The following is a 21,586-nucleotide window of genomic DNA, read 5'->3' as shown; positions in this document are numbered from 1 at the left end:
TATATATATATAATATTTCTAATCACTCGCAATAAATATCGTATTTCATAATTTCATAATAGGTAATCTGGTAACGATCCTCAGTGGTAGGCCAAGTGCTGAAGGTGCCCCTAGTTATTTACTCTTTCAAAAGTATTACATTATATATTGAAGTATAAATACATCTAAATTAATTTAAACTTATCCAGGCTTCCTGGAGGTTACTTAAGAAACGTCAGCCTTAACATTAGGCCAGAGTCAAAGACCTCGCAACTCCATTACCCCTCCACTTAGCATGTTATTCATAATATATGACCCCAAAGACATCTCCCCATTCACTGAGCTCAGTCCATAAAGGACCACACACAGATGGCCTTTTTCTTTATCGAGCGTGACTCGCATGCCTGTGAAATATTTATGCGGTCTCGGGGCGTTGTCCATCAGAGACAACACGCCCAGTGTTTCAGCATGTCTTTCGTGCCGCTTCGGGGTGAAATATGTATGTATCTCCAGAGGCAGCCGAGAGCCACATAAACTTCCGATGACACTGATAGACCTCGGTCTGTCGCGACCTCGCCAAAGGAAGGGAAAAAAAAAAAGCACCATATTTCTTGGTTGATAGGGCTGTGAAGAAAGTGTAGGTGGAATTAAAGGTGACAAGAGCCAGATGGAGATGCGTCGAGAAACAGGATGGAGCGGAGAGAGAAGCAGTGGAACAAAGACAGGAAGGAATACTGACGAGAACTTTTGCACCAACTGAAACAAACAAAAACAAAAAAATGCAATCATCTGATTTCTGACAGATCCACACAAAAACCGTGCTGTGTGTTGCTCTGGAGGGTTCTTCCGGATTTGCATGCCACTTGTAGCCTCGAGGCTAAATGTCCCACTTACATATTTCCATCCATCCATTATCTAATCCGCTTATCCCCACGAGGGTTGCGGGAGTGCTCGAGCCTATCCCAGCTGTCTTCGGGCAGCAGGCGGGGTACACTCCGAACTGGTTGCCAGTCAATCGCAGGGCACACAGAGACCAACATCCATCCGCGCTCACACTCACACCTAGGGACAATTTAAAAGTTTTCCTTTGCACCAGTCACTTTGCACAATTCTCCAAATAAGCTTCAAGCTACTTATTATTCACGCCCAGTTAAATTAAAGGTGACTGTAAAACTGAAATAGCAGACAATGATTCATTCGCTTTTGTCTTTAAAAATGAAAATGCTCAACTAGACCATGTCATTTGTCTGAGCAAAGTCTGCTAGCTTAATGCTGACTGCGAACGTGAAATGCCTTTGATCAGGGGTTTCAAACTCAAGGCCCGGGGGGCTGTTCCTGGCCCGCCGCATAATTTTATGTGGCCCAAGAAAGTCAAATAAACGTGCGTGCCGTAAACTTGATGCAAATATTTCTAAATGGACGCTTCGCCTTGGCAGAGCCCACCTGGAAGCCAGTGCCGAGCGCTGGTCTCGTCTGCTGAGCCTCCTGGAGGAGCTCTGGAGGTGGATCTGCATGCAGGACGAGGAGCTCGCCAAGCAGATGCCTGTCGGTGGAGACGTGCCCACCCTGCTGCAGCAGCACAACCACTGCACGGTTTGTTTCCATCTCACAGTGCGTCTCGAAATCATTTCCTTTTGTATTTTCTCTTTCTTCCACGTCATTACCATTGTCCTTTTCCTTATCCCTCATGTCACAAACACCGCCTCTTGTGGCTTTGTTGGCATGATGGCTCTTTACATCCACATCAAGAGCCGGCCTGATGAGTGACAGGGGAGTCAGCGAATGAGAATCTAGAGTCGGGTGGCCGTGAACTGGCTAATGCGTGTTGACTTATTTAGTGTGAGTTGTGGCCAGAGGCAGCTTGTAAATAAATGCTTATGTGTTTTATGACCTTACAGTTTGTTTATTCAAGAGATTGAAAGTGCTCGGCGGCTGTGATTATCCTTGACCACTTGTGGAAAGATTACGGTTCGCTCTAACTTGTGTTCGTGGGCTATTTTGAATTAGCTAGCGACGTTTGCCTTTCCGTAACCGAGCACTTATGTAAGCTAGTTCTGCTTTGCAGTGACACATAGCACTAAACTCTTTGAGCGTCATTGATGTGAAAGGACGTCCATGGCATTCTTAGCGAGTCGCGCCATTTTTTTTTTTTTTTTTTTTTTTTTAATGCGAATGGGCGGAGAAAAGTCTTGGCCAGCGACGGGTTTATCATCCATCTGCGAAAGCAAGTAAATAAATAATAACTATGGCCAGCAAATGGCAGCATTCTCTTGGATGAGCTCACCATTTGGCACAATAACGTAAGCTCCAAAAACATGGCGGACCCTTGGAAATGCTTGCGTGTTTTGTCACGTTAAATCGACTGCAGAGGAGTTTCACAAAAGAGGGAAAGCATGATGGAGGTTATGGCACGCGTGCACACACTATGAAATACTACTACTACCAAATACTTTGTAAAGTTTGCCAAATGTAAAATTGTTGCACCTGGGATTCTTTTGTAAATACATTATTTTGCCATCAAATGTGCATTTTCATTGTTGGTGGTGATATTTTAAGAGGAGAAAAGTTAAAAAATTTTCACCCTCTCTGAACCGTGAAGGAGGTATCAGATTTAACCTGTCTCCTATTTACAATAACTTGTTGACCAGTAAGGGACATAGACATGCTGATCAGGCTAACTGAAAGTAGCTATTCAGCCTTAGCCCAAACAATAGGCCTAATCAAGACCCAATGATAGGGAGTTTAGAAACCAATGGGCCTCTTCACCATAGGGGCGTGACTAACCATCCCCACCCAGTCCTCAAACAGGCCACGCTCAGCCTTTTAGCGCAGAGCAACTTCCCGGAGTCTTCACGGAGACTTCAGGGTTGTCTACCGCTGACGAAGCTTCTGTGAGAGAAGCGAAACGTCCTTTTTTGTTTTTTGTTTTTTGTTTTTGTTTTTTACCCACAGGTACAGATGACGACTGACAGAACCCTTTCTACGATGGAACTTTCCTGTACGACTGAGAGCCTCCACAAGCAAAGAGGAGAAAAGAACTGTTCGGATATTTGAGGCGTCACGAATAATTCGCATCAAAGTCACTGCTGTGCATGAGATGTATCTTTTCAGCAAAGGCTCATTTTCTGTTTTTTTATTTTTTTATTTGATTTTATATTTTTTTTCTGCTTACGCCAAAAAATGGAGTAAGGTCGAAACAGTCTTTTGTTGTGATAAAAGAAGAGAGTGTTATCTTTCCTTTGGCACTTTCGTGTTTTACACTCATAAAACAAAAGCCTTGAAAGAATGCCTTAAAATGTCTGGCACTCAAGAGGGTTCTCTTTATTTTTTATTCATTTTTTTTGGTGAAAATGGCTGGCATTGAAAGAGTTACTATTTTAAGTGTGAAATGATCGCAAACTTTCGACATTCTGTCTTTTTGGCACTCTTTCCTCCTGGCTCGCACTTATTGCTGCGTAAGATCTGTGATATAAAATGAGTTAAGTATGATTAAAAAAAAATCTGGGATCAAGGGAGACCGCCAAAAGTGAACCGCCATATGGCGAAGGGCAACTTTCCAGAATTTAAAAAAACCCATAAAATAAAATCACGTTAAGCGGAGGCTCACTGTGTGAAAGCTCCATTTTGTCGTTTTCATCAATAAAAAAAAAAAAAAAACGCAGGCAGCTTAGCCGTTTGCTGAAACCGCAGGAACATCCCGTGCTTGTAAATCACCGAGCGGTAATCGCCAGTGTTATTATTCATCATCAGGCAAGTGGTCAGGCACGTCGCGTTAAGATGAATTGCAGTTTGCGGCAGTCCCCTACGAAAATAAACAAAATGTTTTGTGCGTCCTTGGTTATTAATCGACAGTTTTATTGCAAGCAATCAGCAGCCAACGGGGCATATAAAACTTGTTTGAATGCATTTAAATAATCAACCGCGTCAGTTTATCCGCCGGATCATTGTTGCGTTCAAGCCGTCGTCCCCGCACGGTATCATTGCCTTGTGTCTTAAGTAATCAATGCTGACCCAGGTTGTAAGTTTGTCTTCATTGGTGGCTGTCAGCCGTTGCGGTTATTTATTACAAGCGCTGGATATTGTTGACATGGAATTCCATTCAGATGGATGAGGCAGCCTGCGGAGACCGTTTACTACGCCGACCGCTACCCTCGCTGATCTCGCGCTAGTCCTGACATTGTTAGACGTCACGCCTCATGCGCACGGACTGTGCGCTGGTTCGATTTATGTCCAGGTGTGATGTTAAACGATCTCGGACTGAAATGACACTCGGCGTATGCCTTTCACAATTCATATATATTTAGAAATAGATGATAGATTGGAAAATAGCCTTTTTTTTTTTTTTTTTTTTGGGGCGAGGTTCAAATTTTTTTTTCTACTGTTTCATAAACTTAACATAAAAACTGTTGAACTCATAAAATAATACAAGTATTAAAGAGGCAGTTCACTCATATTGTAAAACAATAAATCATTATAGACAAAAGAATAAGGAATAATAAGGAAACTCAACGTCATTTGCGCTCGGGGGCTGACTCACTTTTGTTGCTAGCAGTATAGACTAGTGGATTGAGTTGCGTTTTATTTTTTGGGTGTGGGGGCGGCATTAAATTTACACCGTTCCACTTCACTACTTTCAGTGTTACCTCATAAAAACATTTAACAAAACATTTCCAATTCTGGACGGGTCATTCTTCATTTTCTGAGATACTGTGCGATGGCCTACAAAGGATGTCGTCGAGCGCAGGCCAGCTTCCAGCAGAGAACAATAAATGTGCTTGGCTCTTTTCACCTTAACATCATGAGAGAATCATCAGTCACATTCAAGAACACATTAGGAGAAACAATGGATGACCCCCACACTGTTATTGCAGAAATATTGCTGGCCTGTGCCAAAAAATAAAACTAAAAAATGATGTGTTACTTCCCTTTTGACGAACATTATATTACACTTATTATACTATAATCATTAATAATGGCAGAGCTTGAAGGTTTATAGAATGACCTAAAATTAAGATCTAAAACTACGTCGACAAGGGAATCGATCGCTTCACGTCGTTAGACGTGAGCGCTAGCCGCTGACCGGCTAGCTGTGATATCGCTTGTTATTAAAGGTAAAGTGCTGCTTTGATTTTTGCGTCTTTCAGCGCTTAAAAAAAACGTGCCATTACCAAATCCAGACTTCTGGAGTGATTGTTTTTTTTTTTTTTAAACACAATATTGACTTGACTTTTATATACCGGTAGTTGTATTCCTAATAGCGTGAAAGCAGTGCAGTTGAAAGTAAAAAGAAATTATCAAAATAAAACGTCTTAAAAATGACATTCAAACATACTTTAAAAAAAGTTAAATACAACTGAACTGTACTTAGTAATTCTTTCGTCTAGCACGTTTAGCTCGATACTGTTCATGAAAATTGTTGTCACCTTCCAAATTTCACCACTCCCCTGGAGTTTTGCCAAATTCACATTCGTGATAAATTGTTTGTAAAGTTGCCCTTAAATGCATGTCATCTATTTCCCCCCCTTTCCACTATTTTGATGTCCCCTTTAAGTCTAAGGGAGGAAAATGAGGGCTTGAGCTGTGCTTATTGTGTTGTAGCGGGTATGAGATAGAATTGGCCGTCGGCGTTTAGCGATAACACTCTTTGCTGTGCACCTTTGGCCGCGCGAGCAAACATCACCAAGCCTCAATCATTCAGTGCGGTGGCCACAATTGCACAATGTCGACCAAGGTCATCCTCACTAAAAGTCAGACATTTCTTTTTTTATTTTTTTTGTACTTAAAGCACACATGCTGAGTCCAATTGTGATAAGTGATGAAAAGAAGAGCAGCCTTTTATCTTGAACATAGCCAGCCGTGTCTTATCTTTTACCGGCCAGATGGGATTTGTCAGCGAAATGAAAAGCACATTGGCTTAAATATGTAGTTGATATATTTTTTTACATTCGTGAAATTTAAATTTGTTTTAATTGAAAAGACTTGCAGTGAGCCCATATACCCCGCCTCACTTTTTGAACACACGCCAAAAGTTTTTGAACGCACGCACACACACAAAAAAAATGTTTGATGATGATGTCATTGAGGGCTCACGTGCTTTGGCTCTGTGAGGATCAGCATTAGGAATCGTTTTGGATTTTTCATTTGCATTGGCTTTTATTTCATTTTGACTGGTTTGTTTGTCAAGCAGATTTGTTTTTAATTTCACAAATGCTCCATTCTTTAGTTTTATTAGTTTGAGGAAATGCCAAGTGGACAATCAGCGCAGCCAAGAGCATTGCGCTGAAATGAAATGAATAATCCAATGGATCTTTGAATAAGCCGTCCTTCACACTTTATCTCCCCTCTCATTTCGTTTTCCTATCCTCCCAAAAACCTCCTTTGGCCTCTTCGCACGACTACTGCCCGTCGAGGAAGTTGCCCTCGATTTATCTCTCTTGCTATCCGTCCACTACGCTTCCTGCGCAGGAACCGGAGGATAAGGGCAAAAATCATTTATTAGCAAACCCGGCGGTTTCATTTATTCGTCCCCCCCGTGCCTTCTTTCAGCGCGAGGCCTGCGTTTGTTCACTTGTTGGCAGTCTCCGTGAACTTAGGCTGCCTTGAGTGAACACGTGCAGGAAACGGGAACAAAAGAGGACACGTTTCAAGACCGGTGGAGGGGATTTAAATTCCCACACTCCTGCTGAGCTATTCTTTGCTTTTTTTGTCTTCACATCCCATTTCGGCAGAAGATATTTGTTACGTGGGAGAGCTGGAGGGACGTGTACCTTAAGTCACCTCGGAAATAATCCATTAGTTGTGTTGCACAAATGATATACAGCTAAATTATCCATATGAGGTAGTTTTAGGAAATAATTTTTTTTCAGTTTTTTCGCATTAAAAAAATATTTTTTGGAGTGGGGTTGTTTAAAAAAAATCTAGATTTGTCGCGAGTTGCTTATTTGGAAAAAAGAATCACTCGTAACGATCAAATTTTTTTTTAAGTCTGATATGTGGTAGAGTATTACAAGAAAAAATGGCAAGTTATTATGTTGTCTTAAAAGTTTTTATCTTGGATTTTTTTTTAACTGTTACAAATGTTTGTAAAAAAAAGTCTACTCTTTCTGATCTATTCAAAATTTAGGGAGAGGGCAGTGGGATTTGTTGAGGTGATGAGTGTTTGTTTCGCGCCTTTTAATATTGTCTTGAACTTTGAAATTTCGCAGTTAACTCATTCACTCCCAAAGACGTTTTAAAACATCTTTTCAGACTTGGTCCAGAATTGGCTGGTACTGAATGAGTTAAAAAAAATCTGCCTTGTTTCTTGTGTACATGTTTTAAAAACCGTGAAAGTGGCGTTACCGAGCAAGCTCGTCCCGTTTCGTCAAGCTGCCTGGCAGCGTCTCACACTTACACGGCCGCCTCGTAAAGTAATCACACACTCCGATAAGCAATGAAGTCCCGCCGGGTCTTGCGTGTATTAAAACGAAAATAATTATACTGTTATATGGCAACGTCCCCCCTCCCCTACTTCTCTCAAAGATTGAGCGTCCATCATTGGGGCCAATCATTGCGACCACGAAGGCCATATGCAAGTGTTTCATTCGACTCAAAAAAAGCAACTGCGATTTGTTGTTTTTGATAGAACTCCTTGAACGCCTTTGAATGCGTTCCTCTTTTTTTTTTAGATGCTGCAGTCGGAACTGAAAGAACGCGAGCAGCTGGTGATCAGCACATTGGAGCAAGCTCGCATGTTTCTGGCAGAGCAGCCCATTGAAGGTCCAGGAGAACCACGCAAGAACCTGCAGCCCAAGACAGGTTGGTACTTGGGCAGGAGCGTTCTTGAAGCCGGATAACATTGTGTTGACAGCACAGCACACAGAATTGAATTTGATGACTGAAGTCATGGAGCCAGTGTTTTTTTTTTCTTTTTTTTTTCTCAAACCGATCAATCCTTTAACGAAGTTAGATATCCAAAGCAAGCAAGATGCACTTAAGTTTTGCAACACAATCCGTTTATATGTCAGCATTACCGGCAATCCTGACCCCATTGGGAAATTAAAAAATGCATCAACTCGTTAAGGTTACCACTCTTAAATTATTCAGATTTTGTCCAGTCACCACATTTGCCTTCAAACGATCCTCGTTTTTTTTTTCCCCGTTAATAATTAAAGAGAGCCAAGAGGGCGCGATGGGGGTGTGGCACGACTTCAGAGCGTCGACAGACATCGCTGTGCTCTCTTGACGCCGCGATCAAAGTATCGTCCGCTTTTATCAACCGATGAGTTGACATCGGAGTGTATGCGCCCTGTTTAATCAAAGTCGTTGGGATGTGGCACAGTGGTAAACAGCTAATTGTGTACGTTCCCTCCACTCTTATTAGGCTTTTGATTGTTGTCTGCATGACTAAAGACGCTCGTACTCAATTCAATCAGCACCCCGGAGAGCAAATTCCAAGCTCGGGAAAACGGTTGTAGAAGACCACAATGTTCATCCAGCAAGCATCCTCCAATAAATAACACTGAGACTGTTTTGTTTATTATTTCCCTGATTCCTTCCAGACCTCAGCCCGGAGCAAAAGGCCCGTGGCCTGGCTCGGGCCATTCGCAAGCAGACGGGCGAGGTGAGGGAACGCTGGGAGCGTCTGAGGGGCCACGCGGGAGGCTGGCAGAATCAGGTGGAGCAAGCCCTGGAGCGATTGCAGGAGCTCCAGAGCTCCATGGACCAACTGGATCTGCGGCTGACTCGGGCCGAGGACGCCAAGTCCGGTTGGCAGCCTGTGGGTGACCTGCTCATCGACTCCCTGCAGGACCACATCGACCAGACTCTGGTAAGCATGAGTCAAGCCATCTCTTAGCACATGGGCTACATCAAGAATTAAAAGAAGAAGGGTTGCATTTATTTGTATACCATCAACCCATTTCCCCGCCTTTTTTTTTTTTTTTTTTTTTAAGGTGTTCCGGGAAGAAATCAGCCCACTGCGTCAGGATGTCCAGATAGTAAATGAGCTTTCTGCAGAGCTGACTCCGCTGGACATCCAGCTGTCCTCCACTGCCTCCAGGCAGCTGGACCAGCTCAACATGAGGTGGAAGCTACTACAGGTACAGCGCAGCCTCAGTGGATGCGGCCATATTAAACACTTTTCCCATCATGCTACAGTATTTTATCTGGACTTGTCTCGTCTTTTTTTTTTCCTCTTTCTTTACTCATCCCTCCCATTTCACCTTTTGTTCCAAACACACCCTATGTATAATCACAGCTTGGTACTGCAAGGCTATTTTCGCAACATACCAGTCGCACGCATCAAGGAAAAATAATTGCTGAAAATTTGAGTCATACCATTCATTACAAGGGCAGATGAAAACCGAAGATCCGCTGTCCTATAAAGTCATTTGAACGCTTACCTGTTTGAACTTAAGCTTCCTCGGCCATTTTGCATCAGTGCGATTCAAAATTGGGCTGTGTTTTTGAATAATCTTTTGGACGACTTGTTGCAGGTGGCAGTGGAGGACAGACTGAAGCTCCTCCAGGAAGCCCACCGAGACTTTGGCCCCTCCTCTCAGCATTTCTTATCCAGTGAGTAGCAAACATTCGCTTGAAATCACCTATGGGTTGTTTTTCTGTTGTTGTTGTTTTTTTTTAATGCAGTATTGGCCCTCAGTTGTGACATTATTTCAAGGACAGACAAACCAGAAAGCATCTATCATCTCACATGGACACTCATTACCCCGGTAGCATAATTTCCACTCAGGGATCAATAAAGCCTTGCTCTTATCTCCCAATCTCTATTTTTTTTAATTTTTTTTTTTTTTTTTTATGTCTTTTCATTGGTGTGCTCCTCGATGCCTTTGTCAGAAAAGGGATTGTGGGAATCAACCAAGCGTTAATAGTCACTGCTAATAGTCTTAATGCAGCTTCGGATAGCTGAGACATTTCTGGGCACATGAGTCGCCTCGGTTATACAGGTCCGCCAACTATATTTTATACGCTCCTATTTCTTCCATCTGCCTGGAAAGCCCCGCCCACCCACTTCCTCTATTTCATGCATGTTTTTGTTTTTATTTTTTACTTGAGTCTCTCAGTATGGTCTTTCCTTGTCTCCGTAGCTTCTGTGCAGCTCCCCTGGCAGCGGGCGGTGTCTCAAAATAAAGTTCCATATTATATCAAGTAAGTGTCCAGAAAAATGTGTGACGTCGTTGGCTAAAATAGTTGCTCTACTCCAGTGGTTGTTGGTCAGATGCAGCGAGGCCCAACAGAAGCACTGACCTACATATACACCCTACATGCAAATATTTATCTCAGGAAATTGCACTGATTTACTGTTAGCGGAGACGGGGAAGTTAAGCAACCCTTTGTAGCTTGGAAACCGTTTTCAAAAATGGATAATGTGGTTCAGTGTTTAGGGAGGGAGAAGGCTCCATTTTGTGGAACCTGCCAAGAGTCGTAGATTAAATAAAGTAAATTTACTCAATCATAAGACTCATGATGACTCCGCAGATAAGAAAGTACATGTAGTTGAAAATTTGTTTGATGCATTATTGTGTTTGTACCCAATATATGTATTGAAATTATGATGAAAACGTTAAACCTTGCTTTCAGTGGGCCATAACAGAGACTCACAAATGCATGTGGGAAAATGTATGCCCCCCCCCCACACACACACACACACTTGCCAAATGAATATGTTTATTTTAACTTTCTACAGTTTTTACTTTAATGTGCATAATTTGCATCGCAAAAGGACTAAAAAAAACAAGCAAAAAAAGTAAACGTGATTTCAAAAACAGCTCATTGTCACTGAAATATTTCTCGGGCACAGTCATTATAACAAAGACCTCCACCGACATGTCATATTCAGCTCAGTTCCGCAAAACAGTTGTCTTTCTGCTGATTCGACGTGTCTACCTGGTGAATAGATAACACCCGCTTGACAGTGGCAAGCGCATCTCTTGCCGCTCTGATAGTCACAATTTCAGCTTGTTGTCTTGCTTCCCATTCACTTTTTTTTTTTTTTTTTTTTTTTTGGTCAAATCAGGTGAAACAGGAGCAGTTACTTTTTTTAGCTTCGTTAGCCACAAATCATCCAACCGCCTAAACTGCTGACTGCCCAAGTCAGACTGCAGTTTATTTGTTTCACTCTCGAGTTCGCTCATATTCGAAATGTCACTCTTGATAAAATTGTTGCATGTAATGTCAACTGTATATTGACAAAACAATTAGTGATCTGCGAAGAGTTCAATACATTTAATTTAATTTAATGACACGGTGGATGGCAATCACTGCCTTGGAAGTTGCACCGTGCTTAATACATTGACTCTTTGGTGTCATATTGTATTATCATTTGTATTTTTTATTTGTTTACCAGCGTCGTCTGCAGTGTTCCAAAAGGTTATTTCATATTGTATATGTCACTGATTTTTTTTAAACTTTTATGAGGTTCTAAATGGAAAGATCAATAAGAAGCGTTTGAGCCACATACACTGTGTTTGGACCCACGGAGGGGGGTGGGGCGGGGGAACAGACGGACGGTCGATTTGTTATTATTGGAATGTGTTTAGCTGTTGGGAGATAAAAGCCAGCAGCGTTTGAACACAGATGTGGCCGGCCGCTGAACCTGCAGCAACCCACTTTCGTAAACAAATCAATGGAACAGGGGTTTAAAGCACACATATGCGTCAGACGTGAACTCAACTGGGATGTAAATTCTACTTCAGCAGGGTGCGCGCATCGCTAATTTCAACTTAATATATATATATATGTATTTTTTTTTTATGTGAGGGATACCCCACGTATCCGTCCATCTGTTCGCCTGTCACTAATTCTCACAACTTCTGCCATTGCAATCGGCAAATCGGCATACAAATCAAGGTGTACATTTTTACCCTTTATCCGCAAGTGGATGTGCGTACTAAAAAATGTCAAAAATGCTGATCATATTCCTGCTGCTTTAAAAAAAAAAAAAAAAAAACTGCCATGACGCACCATTTCTATCTACCTGCCGCAGTCTGCACTTTAGCCTCCAGAGACCTCATTTGATTTGTTGATGCTTATTGAGAGATGGCATTTAATAATGGCTCTGGAGACAAAATGTCAGCATCCAGAGTGGATCGCTCTGTCCTTTCACAAGGCCCCCGCTGGTCCTGACGCAGCAACAAGGGCTGTTTCGGGACCACTTGCCGGCAGTGCATTTTCATTTCAAATTGGTGGAGATAAAAGGAAACTGCACTCATCATCTCATTGTGTCACATTTTGTGGTTTTGGTGACTTTTTGGGATATGTAATAGGTGGGATCCACACACTTTAAACACACTTAAGCTTATTCGCACATGTTGTTCCGCTCCCAATATTTCTTTATGATTATTCCGCCAGTTCTTGCCATTGTACAGTTTTTGTACTTTTTGTACTACAAGTCAATGGCCATTGCGCTGCTCCCTCTGGTGTGCCTGCCTTCGCCACCTGGGGGCAGTATAAGACAAGATGAGTATTTATCTTCACTGAGGATAAAGAATATGACTGCGAGAACCATTCCAGTTAATCGTCAACTCTTCAGCATTCATACACAATTTCGACAGAAATTGCTTTCTCTCGTTGCTCATTTAATGACATGTAAAAAAAGAAAATAACTCCAACTTTTACGACAGCTCTCCCAACTGAACTGCTCACCTTAGAATCTATTTGTCCCCTTGGGCCCCCCCACACGCGCTTCCTGCTGTTTTATCGAAACTCCACCATCTTAGTAGCATCTGTGTCAAAGTTTGTGAGCGCACGCTGACAGCGCCGCCGTTCTCATTTCAGCATTCATGAGCTGCTGATTTACACACACGCGCTGCACCCTCAGCGTTGATAGAAACGCCGGCCCGCGCTGTTGTGCAGCGGGGCTACCGCGCGCCTCCGTCATTATGAGCGGCAATAGAAGCAGCTTGCGCGCTGCAGTCTGTTTATTTATTGGGCTCTATTTTATTCGTAATGGGGTAATAAACAAGCAGGAAACGGAGCACTGCGGTGGGTTTCCGTCGGTGGGAACTTATTTGCACACCGCCACCTTTTTTTGCTTACTTCGGCTATAATATTTGCATTTGTTTGTTTGGTTGGTTGTTTTTTTTTTTTTTTAATTTTGCTGTGTCAACTTTGACTTTGCTTCGTAGGAAGTTAAAAGACCATTCAGTAATCGCGACATGGAGTTAGCTAGCTAACTATACTCACACCACGAAAACGCATCTTTGCTTCGGATAATAGTGCACCTCGTTGTTGGCCGTGTGTCAGGCTGGCGTGGCTGTTTTAGAGCGCCCCGTTGTAGCTACATGGGATGTATTTTAGAAGATATAATATCGCTTCTGAAGTAAGCAAAATAAAGATGCTATAGAAGTTAGCATCCATTTTCCCAGGTTGTGGGAGTGGCATTTGATTGACAGTTGAGTATGGTTTTTAGCTGCTTTCACTGGACACACGCACGGTATTTGAGAACTCAAACAGCGATGACAGTTTTCGCAGCACAAACACACTAAATAGTGCGAGCCACTGTTGCCAACGCACTGATGTCTTCACTTTTTGACGTTACAGTCCACTTGCATTGTGGCTTACTGGCCAACGGTCTACCGGATTGAGCTGTGCTGGAAATAAGATCGTTGCGTGTGGCACCTGGCACTCACTCATGGTCTTTATCCTGATGGCGTTTTTTTTCTTCTTCTGCTGTTTTCAGCCATCAGACACAAACAACCTGCTGGGACCATCCCAAGATGACGGAGCTCTACCAGTCGCTAGGTAGGTCACACAAAAGCTCATTTGATGCCTCTTTCGTCAGATCAGTACCAAATCTGGCAGTCTGTTGCATTTCACAATGATGGACCCAGTAAAATTCTGCTTTTTGTTCACAGCGGACTTGAACAACGTGAGATTCTCGGCGTACCGCACCGCCATGAAGATTCGCCGTCTGCAGAAAGCTCTGTGCTGTAAGTCACGCACACACGCGCACACAAATGCTACTAAGTGGACGCAACAAGGGGATACGCTGTTCAAATTGCTTTTACTTTAGTGAACAGCACAGCATGGATGGACTGAAGATACATTTGTGCAAATATACACGGGGAAGCACGAGTGCTCTGTAGCAGGTTTGTACGCGCTTGCCCAATGACCAGAACTCAAAAGAGACCAAGATTTTTGGGTGCCGAGACCGACGTAAGTCAAGACCATGACAGGACCAAGACCAAAAACCAGCTAAAGGTTGACCAGCTAAAGCGCATTGACTCTTTAATTTTACATTTCTTGTCCAGTTTGCTGGGTGACAGCACTTTGTCCCGAGCTGTCATAATTTTCAGTTTGTCGTTACAGACCTCGATGTCTGTAGTAGAGTAAGGAAGCACAGTGCAGTCTCAACAATCACTCACCCGAGAGACAACGTTATAATAGCCGCCCACCCTTTGAGACGACCCAGCTGTCTCCCCCTGCAAAAAGATAAAACTCCTCAGTGCAGGTGCGCTTTCAAGCTGGTGCGCCGGAGTATTTGTGCTGGACCGCTAATGAGCTGCAACGATACAAACCCATCATTTTTGCACTGTTGTTTTTCAATGCGCGTCGCTATTTGTTGCGGGGGATGCATTAGCCTGATTGTTTTCAAACGTAGGCAATCCAATCCCAATGTTGATGCCATACACGGATCCACGGGTCTCTTTTGTGTTTCGTCTTTTTTTTTTTTTTTTTGCGCAAATGTCTGCTCATGTAATGTGTGTGAATGACACATTTGCACGCACACGCGCATGACAGGCATACAATAAAACGTCTAATTGGGTTAAGTCGGTGCCAGGGGGCCTCAAATGGCACAAACGAGTTTGCGTGGCAGCTAGCGAATGTGCCGTGTGTGGGTGCGTGCGGCTTGGTGAACGGGAGGTAACATAAGGCAAGGAAATTGACGGAGATGTCAGTGATAACAAATGTTGACTGACAGCTTAACATAATTCAGTTTTGTTGGTTTTTTTTTTTTCACTGCACCAATTAATTAAAAAATACATATCGTCAATGAAATAACTTCTTTTTGGGTTCCTTACTGCTTACAGCAATAAAGATAAAGATAAATTACAGGCTGGATACCTGATTAATCATCCGGGCCCTGTGTGTAAGGAAGATTTAAAATAACCTTCAATACTGATTCAATTCAAATTTATTGCACATAAAATTAAAAAATAACTCAATGAAAAAAGTACCTAAATCTTTGTATTAAATGCAACTGTACTGGACCGGAAAATTTAATACAACTGCATGCACTCTAAAACAAGCAGTTGAAAAATGCATTTTCAGGGCGCAGGCGTAGCGAACTGGCTAACTACTCACCGGATAGTTGATGAACACTTTTCAATTTCTTCACTTTCCAAATCAATTAAGGTAATTTCCACGACCACAAGGGGCACTTAAAAGTCATATGTAAGGAAAAAAAAAATGGGCACCTAATAATGTTTTGCTCCCGCTGCCTTTTAAAAACATATGCTAGCGTACATGCATGCTACCCTATTTTTTTCAAGCTAGCGTGTGTTTTACCATGCCTGCGTCATAACCGAGACTGCACCTTTTAACACGGTGCGCCGTATGCTCATGAAAATATGGCATGTTTGATTAATTCCCCTATTAGCGCATTCCATTTGGAAGCCAAGCACGATTTGCTAAAACTGGAAGCCAGAACTTATCACAGTTAATGAGCAGAGGTGAAATCGTAAAGCCGAAAAATTTGTGTCTAAACTTTTATGAGAAGCCCCAATTCTGCCTTTTCATCTTTTTTCCCCCATGCTTTATTAAAAAAAAAAAAAAAAGTGTGTGAAAAGATTATGTCACCAGCAAATTATATTTGTGGAAACTGACTGGTTAATTTCCATCATATCAATAATTAATCACGATGATCCATCTGTTCTCTCACTATTCACACTCCGATATGCTTCTATGAACACGGTGGGCCACTTTTTAGCTCCTTGTCCTGTTTCTCAAATGTCACTCAGCACCGCTGCTCGAAAGTTCATCGTGTATTTTATCAGACTCATCACATGTCCTCCATCTGCAGTGGACCTTCTGGACCTGAACGTGGCCCAGAACACTTTTGCGCAGCACAAGTTGACCAACAACAACCAGTTGATGTCCGTCCCGGACGTCATCAACTGCCTGACGACCATCTACGACGGCCTGGAGCAGGAGCACAAAGACCTGGTCAACGTGCCCCTCTGCGTCGACATGTGTCTCAACTGGCTGCTCAATGTCTACGACACGTATGTTTGAATGCATAGTTAGAAACAAAAGCTGTTATCCAAAAGACACAAATACTTCTGAGGTGCTGTCATTAAAATAAAAAAAAAAAATTAAAAAAAATCTCAGAGCACGGTAGGAAAATGGGTCTGATAATAAGGTTGCAGTAGACCATAGACCTCCAAAACCACACCTTCCTAATATGGATCAGCTCCACATGAATGAATCATGTTTCTCTTGTTAGTATAAATTGATATGATTTTTTTTTCCACGTCTCATTGATTCTTGTGTTGATTTTAAAAGTGGTCGAAGCGGGAAGATCCGTGTCATGTCAATGAAGATCGGCTTGCTGTCTCTCTGCAAGGGCCACCTCGAGGAGAAATACAAATGTAAGTTATGTTCACTCATACACACACACACACACACACACACACACACACACACACACACACACACACACACAGACGGATGGAGAAAGTCAGCGCGCTAGTCGTTTAATAAGGGCACTAGCGGACAAAGATCCTACTCCTACAGTCTGTCAACTAACTGCTCAAAACGGCTTTCCATGCTGCTGGGGTAATTGGATGAGCGACCTCCTACGCTTTACATCATTGTCCTTGCATGTTTATTTGGAGGATGAGTCGGTGTGAATGTATTTGTTTTTTTATTTTCCTTTATTGCCCTTCTCTCTCCTTGTCCCAATTGTCCGCCAGTGTCACTCCGTCATTGTTTACTTCGGCTCCCTTTCCTCCTTTTCCTCCCGTTTGCACATGCCTTTCCGTCAAATGTTCTGTCCCTGAGCTTCGGCATTCCCTCGGCACATTCTATTAGGCTGCGAAGGGGATCATCCACGCCTGATCGCATTTTTCCTCTCTCCCCGCACTCTCATTGGCTCAGAAATTGCTCCCACACGCGCACACACATAGTCGGCTGTGTCAAACGATATCTGCGAGCACATTGGTATTGATAGGTTTGATGTCATAAAGTGGTGTGTGTGGAGAAAGGAAGTCACACACACGCCTTACAGGAAAGAGGGAAATGGGGCTGAAGTCAGCTTTAATCAGAGCACGAAAAGCTGTCATGCCCTTTGTCTCTGTTCTTTGTGTGCGTGTGCGTGCGTGTGTGTGTGTGTGTGTGTGTGTGAGAGATGTTTTAAAAGTACCACTAAAATCAATCACCGTGATTCTCTTCAAGAGGAAAGACTCTTGTGAGAGGTTAGCATGGTTTAGTTCATGCACTCTATTGTAGTTTCTGTCAGAAGAAATGTGAGGAACGCACAATGGCCTTTTATTTTTGGAAATGTGATGTTCTCTTGTGAATTTGTATTTAATACAGATCAGATGGGTTTCTGTTGTAATTAAGCTCAATGAACTCAGCCTGACAACAAATGGGCCAGTGTGGCATGGCACTTTTTTTTTCTTTTTTCATTAGCCCGTTATTCAGTTATAACTGCGCCCATGAAATCTGCCTGGCAACAAGGCAGGCAGCATGACTGGTGAAAACCCTCCCTCCCCCCACCCCACCCCCATTTGTCTTTGGGGGCAGGTCGAATTTTGCCTGCTAACAAGTTGAGGACTGCTGATATATTGCATTTTCATCCATTTGACCTGTGAATTCTGCCTAGCAACATGTGACCATGGAAGCAAATGATAATTTTCTTCATTGGCCTTGATGGCCGTCAGAATTGAGCCCTATGAAGTCTACCTAGCAACAAGTGGGCGTGCCTACTATGTGACAATTTTCTATTGGCCTGTGGGGCCAAGGAGAAGTTGTGATCGGGTGGTCTGTCGTTGACTACACACAATTTAAATTTGCACATGTTGAATAAAATTCACAAAACGATTCTTGCGAGGACAAACGCAACAGAAAATGGAGACACGGAGAAGATCCTCTCGCCTTATACCTTCCTCTGTCCATCCCTCCGCAGATCTCTTCAGTCAGGCGGCGTCGGCGGGTGCGCAGCTGCTTCCAGCACGTAAGGACGCAGCATATTACAATATACGAGTTACGCTGGCGTGCCGTGCATTTAAAAAAATTTTTTTTAGTAGACTAATAAAAAACAAAAAAAGCCCCTGAGATTGTAACATTTATGCTGCGTACTCGTGCGCAGCTGCTTCCAGCACGTAAGAACGCAGCATGTTACAACATACGGGTTACGCTGGCGTGCCGTGCATTTAAAAAAAAAACATTTTAGTAGACTAATAAAAAACAAAAAAGGCCCTCAGATTGTAACATTTATGCTGCATACTGGAGGATGCTTTGTGGGATGCAAAGCGGGGAATCAATTGACTTCACCCAAAGTCAAGTGGAAGTAGCAGACAGTAGTGAAGCATCTTCATCACAGCTCATTTCTATTCCGCCGCGTCACCACCTCAAAGCCAAAGAAGGACTAGAATATTGAAGACGTGCTGACCAACCGCACAGCCGCTCATGGCCTGCGGTCAGCTGCCGCCTGTCCTCCCCGCTGCTTTACGACAGCCAGCGAATCAATTTAGCAGCTTTATCATTGGATGTTCCTGGCATTTAACGATGTCTTTATCCCCTCGGGGATCTCGCGTCCATTCCTCTTTCTCTCCTGCTTGCTCTCGCTCTCTTCCGCCACGGTTTCATTTCCGGGAAGTGGGCATTTAAATTGGGGTGAGGTGATAAATTTCTCTCCTTTTTTTTTCCTGTGGATGCACACGCACAAAATAAATAGCACGCTGGCTCCATCCCGAATTGGCGCGCCAGATGTGCTGCAGTCGTGCATAAGTCATTCAATCATCAAACTAAGTTGGTTCCTTGAAACTTTTTGCACACACACACACACAAGCGCAGGCGCTGCGTGACACCTGTGTCCGTCCCGTCAATGACGTCCTATCCATTTGCTTTAACGATCTCATGATGAATGCATAGCACGGCGATAAATTTGGCTTCCTTGACTGTACTTTTGTCACTGGCTTCCATTTAACCGTCCATCTGTCTTATCGGGGGTCACCCCCTTCACGCTGCGGTAGCTTGTGTGTAAACATCGTAATTCTATACTTCTGACTTGAGCGCGCGAAGACATCGAGTCAGTTCAAAAGATATTGATCGTTGGATTTTTTTTTTTCCATTCGTCAGTGTGGAGAGGATTTATGATTGAGTAATGTGGACTCTGCATAGCGAAAACTGGGGTGTGGCTGCTATTTTTTCATTGGCCTTTGGGGCACTTATTGAGCCCATATACCGTATCAATTTCTTCCCCTTTTTTAAAGTGCCTGTCTTATTTGTCCAATGAATTCTACTGAATCCACTTTACACTGCTCAATTATATATGGCAAGGACGGAAAACGTGCTGAAAGTTGAAAAATCGCTGTGCTTATTCAGGAATATTGACAAGAATTAAAAGATTCACAATTGATTCAGTTGAAAACTACTGCAACCTTTTGTTGCCCTTTTGTTGTTTTGTTGTCAGTGTCAGAAAGGTTATGTTTGATTTTTTTTTTTGGCTGGACCAGGGGGCAGGAATTCTTCCCTGACATTATTATGAACGGCCTTCTCAGATTGGTTCATTTTCGTCTTTAAACAAACAAACAAAAGGTGGTCAATCTCGGTTCTTCAAAGTTTACAACACTCTGTCATGTGTTAGCATTAAGGTAGCATTCCCAAAGGTAAAGTTATTTAGCTGCTTTAAATTAAATACACAGTGTGTACGTCTCTTTGTTTGATGTTTAGTTTGACAGTAAACTTCAAATGGGAGTGGCAATTAATAGCCTGGAGCTTTTTTTTTTTTTTTTTTTTGGGTCATATCCCTGACAAGTTACCAAACACAGTTCGTCCATGTCCTCCTTTGTCTGGTAGGCGACCAATAAGGTGGAACTGGAGCCCAGGCAGTTTGTGGACTGGATGCGTCTGGAGCCTCAGTCCATGGTGTGGCTCCCCGTCCTGCACCGAGTGGCTGCCGCCGAGACAGCCAAGCATCAGGCCAAGTGCAACATCTGCAAGGAGTGTCCCATTGTGGGCTTCAGGTACGCGTCTTGCACTGAGCCGGGAGCTTTTTGTGAAATGGAGGTTGCGTGTGTCTGTGTGTGGGTTTGTGGGCGGGTGTGTGGCTGTGTGGGTGTGCGCAGTTCAAAGGCAGACACGCACACACGCTGGTGTTTGCTGATAATCATAAAGGGCAGCTCTGCTCTGGTGGGCATTTATCTAAATGTCAGCAGAGGCCAGACCACTCACTAAATATCATTTAAACCTCCACAGGGTTTGTACATTCACACACGATGTTGGCCAACAACCCATAACACACACGCACGTTTTGTTCTGGTTCGATTATTTATTTATTTATTTTCCATTTTGCGGAATTGTAACATCGTGCCAAGATGCCCTGTGGTGAACTGGTCTTCTTTCAACCGAAAACCAGACAAATCGGTTGATGAATCAAGTGTCTCCGAAGTCATGTCACTGATCGATGACAGGAGCAAGGAGAGTGCGGAGTAAGCCTTGAGGAAATCACAGTCTCGGTTTTGGACCAGGTTCGGGGAGCTTTTTCAACCGAAATTTAGTTTGCTGTTGGCGGTTGAAAACGAACCAATTGAGTAGCTGAGGCATACATAAGGGACCAAAAATACAGTAAACGTGCAATATAGGGCTTCAACTATTGAGAGTTTGACTGTCTATGGCTTTCAAAGGCAGGGCCTTCCTTGTGAGTGACGTGGGCGTCGCCACACGAGAGCCCAGAAATGCCTGTTGGTTCAGCCAGTCTGCATGTTGCGTGACCGTGTGAATTGTGGCCTTCGCAGCTTTCGTATCAATTTATAAAATGAGCTAAAATTGATACATGACCAGCTTTTCGCCATTGCAGACATGCTGTCGTGTTACACATTGCACTTGAACTTTGGACATTCTCTCTCATTAATAAAGCCCCGTTGTTTCCATCCTGCCAACTTGAAGATATATAAATAGACCACAGTGCTGGCCCTGCATTTTTGTGGCACATGTCCCAGTGGTGTGTTTGCCGGTGAGCTTGAGACTCAAGGTGGCGTGTGAGCCCATCCCGCTCTGAAGGTAACTGAACGCCTCCCCCCTCATGACTAGACGCAACGCATAATGGTGTCTTTGACTCGTGCGAAGCAGTTGAGCTCCGTGATATACGATGTGTGAGGGCTCATCCGTCAGCCAAGTCCCCGCAGAGGATTGAGATAAAGGACTCCGGCTATTATGTCCTTCTTTTTTTTTTTCAAGCCACTAAATGGCTTTCTGGCTGTGCCTGACCAGAATGGAGGTGTTGTCCTATTGAGAAGCGTTTTGAGCGGAAATGCAATTGTCTGTCACTGTGTCAGCGCTTGTAAGATGCTTTTGTTCGGCTCTGTGGGCGTGTGGATACGCGTGCAAGGTGGCCAGGCAATCGAGCACCATGGCGGGAGCTGCACCAGCCATGTCTTTTTTA

The 21,586-nt window shown here is 43.3% G+C and overlaps 1 protein-coding gene across 2 annotated transcripts in view; it reads left to right on the top strand.

Moving 5' to 3' along the window:
- The window catches only part of utrn (utrophin), an 82,565-nt gene extending 62,451 nt beyond the window's left edge, over window positions 1–20,114 (top strand). For both annotated transcript variants that reach the window (XM_019889636.1, XM_019889631.1), the window contains exons 56-67: window positions 1,416–1,572; window positions 7,647–7,776; window positions 8,520–8,788; window positions 8,913–9,059; window positions 9,456–9,534; window positions 10,065–10,125; window positions 13,658–13,719; window positions 13,833–13,907; window positions 16,001–16,202; window positions 16,483–16,568; window positions 18,107–18,154; window positions 20,002–20,114. In XM_019889636.1, coding sequence (XP_019745195.1) covers window positions 1,416–1,572; window positions 7,647–7,776; window positions 8,520–8,788; window positions 8,913–9,059; window positions 9,456–9,534; window positions 10,065–10,125; window positions 13,658–13,719; window positions 13,833–13,907; window positions 16,001–16,202; window positions 16,483–16,568; window positions 18,107–18,154; window positions 20,002–20,012 — 1,327 coding nt within the window. In that variant the 3' untranslated portion in view covers window positions 20,013–20,114. The remainder of the gene's footprint in view (window positions 1–1,415; window positions 1,573–7,646; window positions 7,777–8,519; window positions 8,789–8,912; window positions 9,060–9,455; window positions 9,535–10,064; window positions 10,126–13,657; window positions 13,720–13,832; window positions 13,908–16,000; window positions 16,203–16,482; window positions 16,569–18,106; window positions 18,155–20,001) is intronic.
- Window positions 20,115–21,586: the final 1,472 nt, after the last annotated feature.

Source organism: Hippocampus comes, unplaced genomic scaffold (genome assembly GCF_001891065.2).
Source record: "Hippocampus comes isolate QL1 unplaced genomic scaffold, H_comes_QL1_v1.1 scaffold397, whole genome shotgun sequence".
Taxonomy (NCBI): domain Eukaryota; kingdom Metazoa; phylum Chordata; class Actinopteri; order Syngnathiformes; family Syngnathidae; genus Hippocampus; species Hippocampus comes.
The sequence above is the reverse complement of the archived record's forward strand: the minus strand, read 5'-3'. Positions and strand labels throughout refer to the sequence as shown.